This window comes from Myotis davidii, unplaced genomic scaffold (genome assembly GCF_000327345.1).
Source record: "Myotis davidii unplaced genomic scaffold, ASM32734v1 scaffold796, whole genome shotgun sequence".
Classification (NCBI taxonomy): Eukaryota; Metazoa; Chordata; class Mammalia; order Chiroptera; family Vespertilionidae; genus Myotis; species Myotis davidii.
In genome coordinates, this window is record NW_006287809.1 from 865,980 (window position 1) to 877,097 (window position 11,118).

General features: G+C 40.1%; 1 protein-coding gene across 3 annotated transcripts in view; it reads left to right on the forward strand.

Moving 5' to 3' along the window:
- ZNF180 (zinc finger protein 180) overlaps window positions 1–7,591 on the forward strand; it is a 22,094-nt gene extending 14,503 nt beyond the window's left edge. For all 3 annotated transcript variants that reach the window (XM_015561222.1, XM_015561220.1, XM_015561221.1), the window contains exons 4-5: window positions 3,800–3,923; window positions 5,035–7,591. In XM_015561222.1, coding sequence (XP_015416708.1) covers window positions 3,800–3,923; window positions 5,035–6,746 — 1,836 coding nt within the window. In that variant the 3' untranslated portion in view covers window positions 6,747–7,591. The remainder of the gene's footprint in view (window positions 1–3,799; window positions 3,924–5,034) is intronic.
- Window positions 7,592–11,118: the final 3,527 nt, after the last annotated feature.

Consider the following 11,118-nt stretch of genomic DNA (forward strand, 5'->3'; position numbering starts at 1 on the left):
ACATACAGATGGCTTTAGCTTTTGTAGCCACAAGCATTCTGTGGAAGCCCCATAGATCAAGGTAATATTTGAAAGAGAATTTTTTAATATATTAAATGGGATTAAAATGAAAGATCTCGACTCTAAACTGAATAATTAAGATGGAAAAGATAAAGAGGACACTAACTAGAAAGGAAAAGAATATAGACTGATAGATAGTAATAGTAGACATTTCAATAGAGTAATGGCCCGAGACCATCTAAGGACGAGAAAGGTAAAGAGAGTAATTGAACAAGTAGAGTGGAGAAGTTGCCAGAGAGGATGTGGTTGGGGGACTGGGTGAAAAAGGTGAAGAGATTGAGAAGAACAGATTGGTAGTTAACAAAATAGTCACCAGGATGTAAAGTACAGCATAGAGAATATAGTCAATAATATTGTAACAACTATGTATTTCCAGTGCCAGGTAGGTGTGTACTGGAAATACTATGGGGACTACTTTGCGAAAAGTATATGATTGTCTAACTACTTTGCTGTACACCTGAAACTAATACAAAACAATGTTGAATATAAACTGTAATTGAAAAAAATTTTTTAATCTGATGTTGTAATAAAAAATAATGTGATGTAATCAAAGAGTAGGCAGTTCTATGTGTGTGATTTGAGAGGTAGAGTACTCTATGTTAAGTCTGGGGTGTCACCCTAAGAGTGGGGCACTGAAGAGCCATTTTAGGGTCTGGGAGTTTGGCTAGCCATGTGAATTGATGACTGAGAACACAACCTCTGATGTCAAGCAACTGTGAGGTTGTAGACCAGCTACCAACTTGAGGCATATGTTCATTTCTCTAGTTCTTCATCTGAAAAATGGTGCTACTAATAGAATTTTCTCACAGGGACCTTGTGAGAATTGAATGATAATTTGTGTCATGAATAAGCACACTGCCTGGCACTACACAGCAAGTGCTTCCTTAAAGTCAGTTACTTTTATAGTATTATCAGAGAACTCTACAAGTGGATGCTATACTAGTAGACCAGTGATTTTCAACCAGGGTGCTGCTGCAGGCTCATGGGTGTGCTGTAAGGATTTTTAAAACATATGATATCTGACTATTTAGTCAGGGGCACTGACTTCTTTTTCCTTAGATTGTCAGATTAAAAACTGACAACAGCCAAAGCAATAGCCATCCAGTGTGAATACCCTATCTTGAACCATAAATATATAGGTCATATAATAGAGTTGTATCTTACTGGTCACGTTGCAAAGTAAGGTTGCGATGGTTAATTCTTGGTACCAGAAATCCATATATATATACCTGTTGTTTTTTTTTAAAAAAGTCACTTTGGAGCAAAAAGAGTAGGTAATTACTATTATTTTTTGTACGTTAATAAAACTATACCTTTTTTTGTCAGATTGGCAAAAATGTAATATATTTTTTGGTGTTCCTCAGAATTTTAGTAATTAGTTTGTATGTGCCATGAGATGAAAAATATTGAAAATCGTGCAATAGACAATGGAAGGTGAAACAATTCAAGTTCTTGAAATGGGAAATGAATCATGGGTATTGTAAGTCTTCAGAAGATGGGCGTGGTGGTTCCAGAGGTTGGTAGGACAAAACTAAGAAGTATGGTAAGTGATAAGGGTTTCAATGTAACTGGGAGGACTCACACCCTCCCCCTTGGATGGGAGAGCATGACCACCATAAGCCTGGGATGTCTATGGCGGAAGGAGTCCACAGGGAGGAAGGTATGTTTCCATTAACACAGGGATGGAGAGGGAATATTAGGTGAAGATGTTGAAGCTGTAGAATTTCATTATTATAGCAGATGAGTTCCCAAGGACACAGTTGAAGGGTTTGAGAAGGACTTGGAGGAGTGGGGATTTGGGGCAGGTAAAGCAGAATAGAGTAAGTGGGGATAGAAGTTCAGAAAAGCCAGTATCTACATATTGAAGGACTTTTTTTCAAATGGGTATGTGATAGGCCCTTTGAGTTTCAGATGAGAGGAGAAGACCTAAGTCAAAATTTGGACCAGACCCAAAAAACCAATCAGAAAGAATGTACATACCTCAGTGTTCATAGCAGCACAATTTACAATGGCTAAGATCTGGAAACAGCCCAAGTGCCCATCAGATAAGTGGATAAAAAAGTTGTGGTGCATTTATACTATGGAATACTATGCAGCAGTTAAAAAAAAAAGAAGGATCTTTTACCCTTTGAGATAGCATGGAGGGACCTGGAGAGTATTATGCTAAGAGAAATAAGCCAGTCAGACAAAGACAAGTATCACATGATCTCACTCATATGTGGAATCTAATGAACCAAATAAACTGATGAACAAAAGTAGACAGAGACATAGAAGCTTGAACATACTGCCAAACCCCAGGGGAGGGTAGATAGGAAATCAACCAATGAGTTTGTATGCATATATGCATAACCCATGGACATAGACAGTGGGGTGGTGAAGGCCTGGGGGAGACAGTGAAAGGACAAAGCAGAAACATACTCTCCTCCCTCTCCCCTATCTTGCCTTGTAGGGCTGGGCCCTCAGCCCAAGCCCCCTCCTTTTCTGAGTGACCACAAGAATGCCGGTATTGACTTAACTCCCCCAACCACCACCTGAGTGGACCAATGCAGCTCCAGGAATGCAGCTAAGATCCTGATAAGGCTATAGTGGAGGATGGCCCAAGCCTCAGAATGTGCTGGTCACTTTTACATTTTGCAAACTACATTTCTCAATTCCATTTTGGGCCAATCATGAAAACCTTTGAGATTTTGGTGAAATTTATGGCTCCAGCATAGAAAAATGCAGTACAGCAGCATTTCGCTTGGAGTTTCTTGGGATTCACAGACCCTGCGTCCCATTCATGAATTACAGCTTAATAAAATCTGGTCTATTTTAAAAACCTTTCGTGGCCAGTGGCATTCAACTTCCCTGACTTTTGCTGCTTTTAGGTAAAGACAGGTCACCCTCAGCACTTCTTTTTTGGATCAAAATTCCTGCCCAGTAGTTTTGGAAATAGGTCCTTTCCTGCTCAGAGGCGGCAGGGCTTTTTATCTGGCAGTAATGCCTGAACATCTAAAGGCTCTACAGTGCAGGTCGGTCTACTCTGTAGAATGGTCATCTGAAGACTAAAGGTCACGTTGGCTGTCATTTAATTTCTCAGTTTTCAGACAATAATAATTGTTAATGTGATTATATTCATCATCACAATGAACTCAACAACCCAATGAGTTGGGTATGATTAAGCCTAATAATTAGAATAAACTCACCATTAATACCCAGATTGTCACATTAGATTTTTTTTTTTTAATTCAGACATATACGGTTTACAGGTGAGAAAACCCAGGTCTCTTTTTTTTCCAAATCCAGTGCTTTTGACCTCTACTTCATTAAGGTCCACATTTCGTTGTCTACTTCAGGCACCAGCAAAGTAGAGCCTGGATTTGGCCTTTGATGGAAAAAGATTACTGATCCTTGTTCTGTTTCTTGGTAATTTGGAGGGAATTCCAATGTGGGAATTCTATATACCAGTGAAAAAATAGAAGGAAGCATTTTCTTCAAGGTGATCAAGAGAGAAATCATATATTAGTTCTTATCTGGTGTTTCTCTTTGGGGGTTACAAAACAGATCCAGCATCCAAAACCCAAAAGGGCTCACCTAGAAGACACATGTACTCCTTGACTAGAATTCTTTGAATGCTGACTATCTCAGTACAACTTCTGGACATCAAGTTTCCTTTCTTCCATCTGTCAAACTTTTCTTCCTCTATGAACTTTAAAGGGAAACGATGCCCACCTGAGCGGGAATGTGTGTACTGTTCTAGGAAGACGTAAACTTCAAAATTGTGACTGTGGACTTCACTCAGGAAGAGGGCATTTTGAACCCTGCTCAGAGGACCCTGGACAGAGCTGCGATCCTTGAGAACCACAGGGACTTGGTCTCTTGGGGTAAGAATATGGTCCCCTTTAATGAAGTCTGTATGTTGAAATTATTTCTTATTGATTGAGAATTTTGCAGTTCAGAGGTAAAAATGGCTTTGGCCACACATAGATTTTGTTTGTGCTTTTTATTCCCTAGTGAAAATTTAATTTAATTTAAATTTGTAAGGTAGAAAAGGTACAGTTTCTTTGGTTTGAGCTTGTTTAATCTTCATGATTCCCAAAGGCCAAAAATTAGGACCAAATTCTGCAGTAATTTTCCTGGTCTCCAGCCCAGGCACCCAAAGTCCTATATCTTGCCCTACCAGCGTTTCAAACCAGACACAATTTCCCAGTTGGAGCAATGGGATGAGTATAAAAAGAATTTCCCACACACATATCCTGGTGAGAAACAGACACAAAGGAGTCATCATAGGTATAGAAGGTTAGATTGAAAAATCCCCATAGGGCATGCCACATTTTTCTTCATTTCCCATCTCCTAGTGGATTATATACATCACCACTTTTCCAGATACTCTTTAATGCTTGGCTTAGTCAGTGAGGCTTATGCTTATGAGCTAACCTCCATTCTCTCTCAGAATCACAGGAATCCATGGGGCCATATTAACCTTAAGGCATCTAGGGAACGCTGGGATAACAGTGTCCCAATTCTTTTTCCTGGTTCACAGTTGTAGTTTGCTCGTGTCTTACTGACATAGGCTATGCTAACAAGTTTCATGCTTTCAGAAATTCCTAGGAATGTAGACACTAATTTCTATTTCATTGAACATGTGTTTAGCACTAAAGACGGTCGAAAGGACCCTTTATTACTTTGCTAAGAATTGCAAAATTGTTTTATGATTCTTTTAGTCTATATAAGTGATCTTATTTTGGAACATGGAGATTTTGATTTGGTGTCTAAAGTCTTACATATTCAGTAAAATTATAATTAAATTATTCCATTTAATGCAGTGTTATACTATTGGGCTGTGGTAGTTTTCTGTTTATTGCTTCATCCCATCCTCTTGATTCTCAATCCAGATTATAATATCTGAAAACAAATCTACATGTATTCTTGTCAGCTTTATTTCACTATTCCAACATTTTTTTGGCTAGAATATTTTATTTTGCTTTCTTCCAGACTTGGCAACTGCACTTGGAAGAAGAGAATCAACATCAAAGCAGAGAATTATTGATGATGAACCATCCCATGGAGTGAAATTAGAAAGGCTGACAAGAGATGATCCTTGGTTATCTTCATGTGAAGAAGTTTGGATTTGTAAGGATCAGTTGGAGAAGCAACAGGAAAATCAAGAAAGACTTTTTAAGAAAGTGGCATTCATTCATGAAAGAGTCTGCAAAAGTGATGAACTTGAGGAAAAGAGTGGTCTGAATTCCAGTTTTCTTTCACCCCAGATGATACCCATAAGAAACCATTTCCATAAACATGTCTCTCATGTTAAAAAATTACATCATTCTTTTGTGGACAGTCATCAGATGATTAGTGACAATGAGAAACTATGCGAAAATAATGAATATGGAAAAAAAACCCAGAGCATTCACCTTATTCAATTTACAAAAACTCAAACAGAAGATAAATCATATGGGTTTAGCAACAATATTCAATCTTTTAGCCATGGTACACCCATAAATATACATGAGAAAATACATGCAAGAGAAAAACCCTTTGATGTTAAGGAATGTGGGCAAGTTTTAAACCATAGCATATCCAATAATGAACAACAGAAAATTCCTGTTGAATATAATTGTAGTAAAATCTCTGAGAATTCATTTCTTAATCCAAACATGAAAAATTCTGAAGAGAAATCCTTTGAATGTAACCAATGCAGGAAATCCTTCAGCTGGAGCTCTCATCTTGTTGCACATCAGAGAACTCATACAGGGGAGAAACCTTATGAATGTAATGAATGTGGGAAATCCTTCAGCCGGAGCTCTCACCTTGTTTCCCATCAGAGGACGCATACTGGAGAGAAACCTTATAGATGTAATCAGTGTGGGAAATCCTTTGGCCAGAGGTATATTCTTGTTGTGCATCAGAGAACTCATACTGGAGAGAAGCCTTATGAGTGCAGTCAGTGTGGAAAGTCATTCAGGCAGAGCTACAAGCTTATTGCACATCAGAGAACTCATACGGGAGAGAAGCCCTATAAATGTAATCAATGTGGGAAATCATTTATCCAGAGCTATCAACTTATTGCACATCAAATAATTCACACTGGAGAAAAACCCTATGAATGCAACCACTGTGGAAAGTCCTTTAGTCAGAGTTATAAACTTGTTTCCCATCAGAGAACTCACACAGGAGAAAAACCCTTTGAATGTAATCAGTGTGGGAAATCTTTCAGCTGGAGTTCTCAGCTTGTGGCACATCAAAGAACTCATACTGGAGAGAAACCCTATGAATGTAACGAGTGTGGGAAATCTTTCAACCGCAGTTCACACCTTGTTATGCATCAGAGAACTCATACAGGAGAAAAACCCTATGAATGTAATCAGTGTGGGAAGTCATTCAGCCAGAGTTATGTTCTTGTTGTACATCAGAGAACTCATACTGGGGAAAAGCCCTATGAATGTAGTCAGTGTGGGAAATCCTTTAGGCAGAGTTCATGCCTTACTCAACATCAGAGAACTCATACTGGGGAGAAGCCCTACAAATGTAATCAATGTGGGAAAACGTTCAGCTTGAGTGCTCGACTTATTGTACATCAAAGAACACATACTGGAGAGAAACCCTTTACATGTAATCAATGTGGGAAAGCTTTCATTAACAGCTCTAAACTTATTAGACATCAGGCAACTCATACTGAAGAGAAACCCTATGAATGTAACTAGTTTGGAAATTTTTTACCCAGAGTATATTCCTTCATCACTGCCTCTGTTCCAAGGAAGCATATGTGTTAGAAAAACATGGATAGGATTAATGTATGCAGAAAAGCTTTCCATTAGCCCTATTATTATGTATCTGGAAATTTGTTCTGGAGACGAAAGAAGGGACTATGGATCACACTTTTTCCCCCAATATGTTTTTACTGATTTTAGAAAAGCATTGATTGGCTGCCTTCTGCACACCCCCTACTGGAGATTGAGCCCACAACCCAGGCATGCACCCTGCCTAGAATTGAAGAGGTGACCTTTCGATTCATGGGACAGTACTCAAACCAACTGAGCCACTCTGGTCAGTCAGGATCTCACGTTTTATTTCATAATTCTGCATACAAAATAAAACAGTCTTTATGAAACATTCTGAGCAAAAGTAATACATTTTGGCACTTTTCCTTACAGAAAGCACTTAGAGACAATTACCATTAAATGGACAATATGCTGTGGAGTGATTGCCAATGATATTGACCTCTTTTCCAATAAAGAGTAAATGAGAATGCTATCACTGGTGGTGGTGTTGAGAAGGTTGAAAAATTGCTGTGGTTATTAGAAATTAGGCTGGAAAACAGTAGTTCAGTGTATCATCTTACAAAATGATTTCTTCACTAAGTACCTTATATTCCCTTTCATGCAGCACTTTCTCTTATATAGAGGATTTTGTAAAAATTGGGAAAATGGTTATGATGCAAAGTGAAAAATGCAGAACAAGAGTTTGGAGCATTTATTTCTAGAACCATTGTGATAAGATATTTGTGTGTGGATTGGAATTAAAAGGGATTCTAGGTGTGTTTATTTGACTTTTAGGTTTATGCCTGGTCTTTTTGAATACATACTATTTTGACATAATAAGTGATATGATGAGTAAAAATTAGTCAAAAGCAAGCAAGAAAGATTTTCATTTCCTTTGACCATTTAGGAGAGGCCAGACAGCCAGATAACAGAGATTCCTCAGGGTTCTGAAGTTTCCATTTGGATTAGTATGATTAGGACACTTGGGTACAACTTAGAGTTCTCAGGAATATTCCTCATTGAAAATAAAATATTTTCATGGGAATGTGGTACTGGAAGTTTAGGCCAGAAAGGATTTTATATATCGGGACTGAGATGCATAGGCAGTGTAAGGATAGGTGGGTTTCTCCCCTCACCTCCCCTCCTCTCTTCCCCTCCTCCCCTTCCCTCCCTCCTCCCATCCCCTCCCCTAGCCCCCTCCCCCTCTTGTCACCCCCTTTTCTTCTCCCCCTACCCCCCAGAAAACAAGGTCAAGGCATCAGCAGACTTGGCACCAAGGACCCACTTCCTGGTTATCAGGTGGCCATCTGGCTGTGCCCTCACTTGGGAAAATAGTGGAGAGAGGTCACTGGGGCTTCTTTTATAAGGCTATGATTCCTACTTAAGAGGACTCTACCCTCATGACTCAGTTACCTCACAAAGGCCCTCACCTCCTAACAATCACATAGGAAGTTAGGATTTCAACATATGAATTTTGGGAGCACACAAACATGCAGTCCCTAATAGGCCCAGACTCAGTTTCTAACATTCTTCACAGAAAATGCTCATTGATCAGTCTAAATTGTCCTTTAGGCCAGTGTTGTTCAGCATCTGAGTTTATGACAAATGATAAAATAGGCTCATATGTAGGTTCATATAGGAAATAAAACCTTTACTGGAATGATAATCTGGAAACTACAGATTTCATCCCACACTGACTGAAAAGGGCCATCTAAATTCTAGCTCAGGCCCCTCACTGGCACTCAGAACGTGGCCTCTTCATTAGCTGCCTCTCTGGTGGGTAGGCCATGAGCTGGGAAATGACACATAAAGATGCCATTAATAAATGTGCCCATCCTCAGACATATTTGGTCATGTTTATCATTGAAGCGAGCTGATTTTTTTTAATACATTTTATTGATATTTTACAGAGAGGAAGGGAGAGGGATAGAGAGTTAGAAACATCAATGAGAGAGAAACATTGATCAGCTGCCTCCTGCACACCCCCTACTGGGGATGTCCCTGCAACCAAGGTACATGTCCTTGACCGGAATCAAAACCGGGACCCCTCAGTCCGCAGGCCGACGCTCTATCCACTGAGCCAAACCGGTCAGGGCAGGAGCCGATTTTTTAAAGTGGGATTATTGACCTTCCACCTTAAGTGAGACCTCATTTTCTCTATTAAAGCTTAGGAAGGAACAACATTTTAAATGAATATGGCCGCCTCATCACGTGGGGATGGGCGTGGGGCAGGCAAAGTGTAAATTATCCAGGAGACAGACCATAAAGGGGAGAAAGGTAAGGAGCAACCCTCAAGCAAGGTTTAGGAACCAAATGTCTAAGGAGTTTAGTTGGTATTTCTTTTTCCAGTTCCATTTCCTTAATCCTCCTGCTTCTAACAGTTGCTCCCATTGTTCAAGTTTGGAGAACTGCACACCATTCAGGAGTTTTCAGCAGATGTGCTGGAAACTGATTGGAAATATGGGTTCACTTTCTCCTTTGGAAAAGAGTACTCCATCTACCACGCGTGTCCAATAAATTAGACTATAATTGGTTTCCTGCCTCCCCACCCCTTGGTGGAGCATCACCATGCGACCATAAATTTGTTAGTAGCTCTTTCCCGTGCAGCTGGCACTTGGTGTAATTTTACTGGTTAGATTTGAACTTTATGTTATCATAGCATTCAGAAAGACATATGACTTTACGCTAAAAGGTCCTGAATATTGTTACTGGGGAGAGAAAAGACTGGATGTTTTTATAAAGAATTGTATGTGTTAATCTACGTAAATCAATAATGCTGTTTTCAGTTCCTCTAAGGGCCACTGCAGTCATGATGCTGAAACTCATTAATGAAAGTAACTTGATAATGAAGGGATCGGGATGTATTTGAGAAGTATATTGCAATAAGATTGGAACACCTACAAGCTAGGTTGGATAGCTGGGGAAAGTATGAACCTTCCCAGTTTTTCCCAGTTTCCTGTCATGTCACCAGGTACTATGATCTGAACACGACTCCAGGGGCCACTCTGCATCCAGAGACTCCTGTCTTGTGCCTCCTGCACGGGGGCAGAGACCTTCTGGAAATGGCAATACAATTGTGCCCTGGTGCGGAGGTTACCAGCGTCAATGTTGATCAGGTCCTATTCAGTTGGGTTCAGTTAACTCCATCCACACGGGTAATTCTGGTGGCCTCTGAGCTTACTGGAGCCCTTCATCCTGTTTGTCTGGACACGGGATGTCTATTGTCTCCATTGCCTGAGATAGAAGGACGCTATTTCTTTTATTCTGGCTTCTAATAACTGGGCTAGTCACCTGCCACTCTTTCATATTCTTTTTTTTAAAACACCCTCGGTCCCGTAAGAGGCTTGGTAACATGAGACAGTTTCCCTTAAAAAAAAATGGACGAGTATTCCCTGTTAATTTGAATGGTTAGACTTTAATATCCTTTGTTTAGGAGCTTAAGTATCTTAAATCTTCCTGTGATTACAGTGGCCATGCCTACTCTGGCAAATGACCTGTTCCCAGGTGTGACTCACAAGCAAGTACCTTCCTTATTTCGCTGAGACTTATTGGGTATGCATCTAAATTGCAGCTTCCTGCCTTAGCTGGTCTGGTGCAGTGGATAGAGCATTGGCCTACAGACTGAAAGGTATTTTTTAAAGAAATAGTATTGATTTCTTACAGAAAGCAAGGGGGAGGGATAGAGAGTTAGAAACATCTGTCTCAGTCAGGGACATATACCCAGCTTCCAGGCTTGATCCCCAGTAGGGGGCATGCAGTGATTCTCTCTCATTGATCATCGATGTCATAATGGATGTTTCTATTTCTCCCTTTCCCTCTCTGAAATCAATAAAAATATATTTAAACAAACAAAAGCAAATATAAAAATCAGACCCTCTTGGCACTTGAATTTTTTGCATAGGCCTCTGTCCTTGGACAGGGTTTTTGCTGGTCACTTGTGTCCCTGAACCTGCATATTGAGCCTTACTGGTACAGATTTGTAGCCCCAAGACATTTGCCTTTCATTGGGATCATCAGCAGAACAGGGTAGATGTGACAGATTTTTCAGGTTGGGCCAGGGTGCCTTTAGTGCATTTATGGAAGTGAGGTAGGGAAGTCGGTCTCTTTTTCCTCCTAGGCACACAGACTAGCCTCCTCCTAGCTATCTTGCTTTCTGCCCAATGTTCTACCAGGGACTAGAGCTATCTCTAAGTCACTGTTGGTTATACCTGTTAGCTCCTTTCACACCAAGCTCTGCAGTGTGGAGCTTTGCTGCTTGGCCATTCCCTCCAGTCCTACATTTTGTCCTTGGTGCTCTAACAAAGAAATTGCTGTT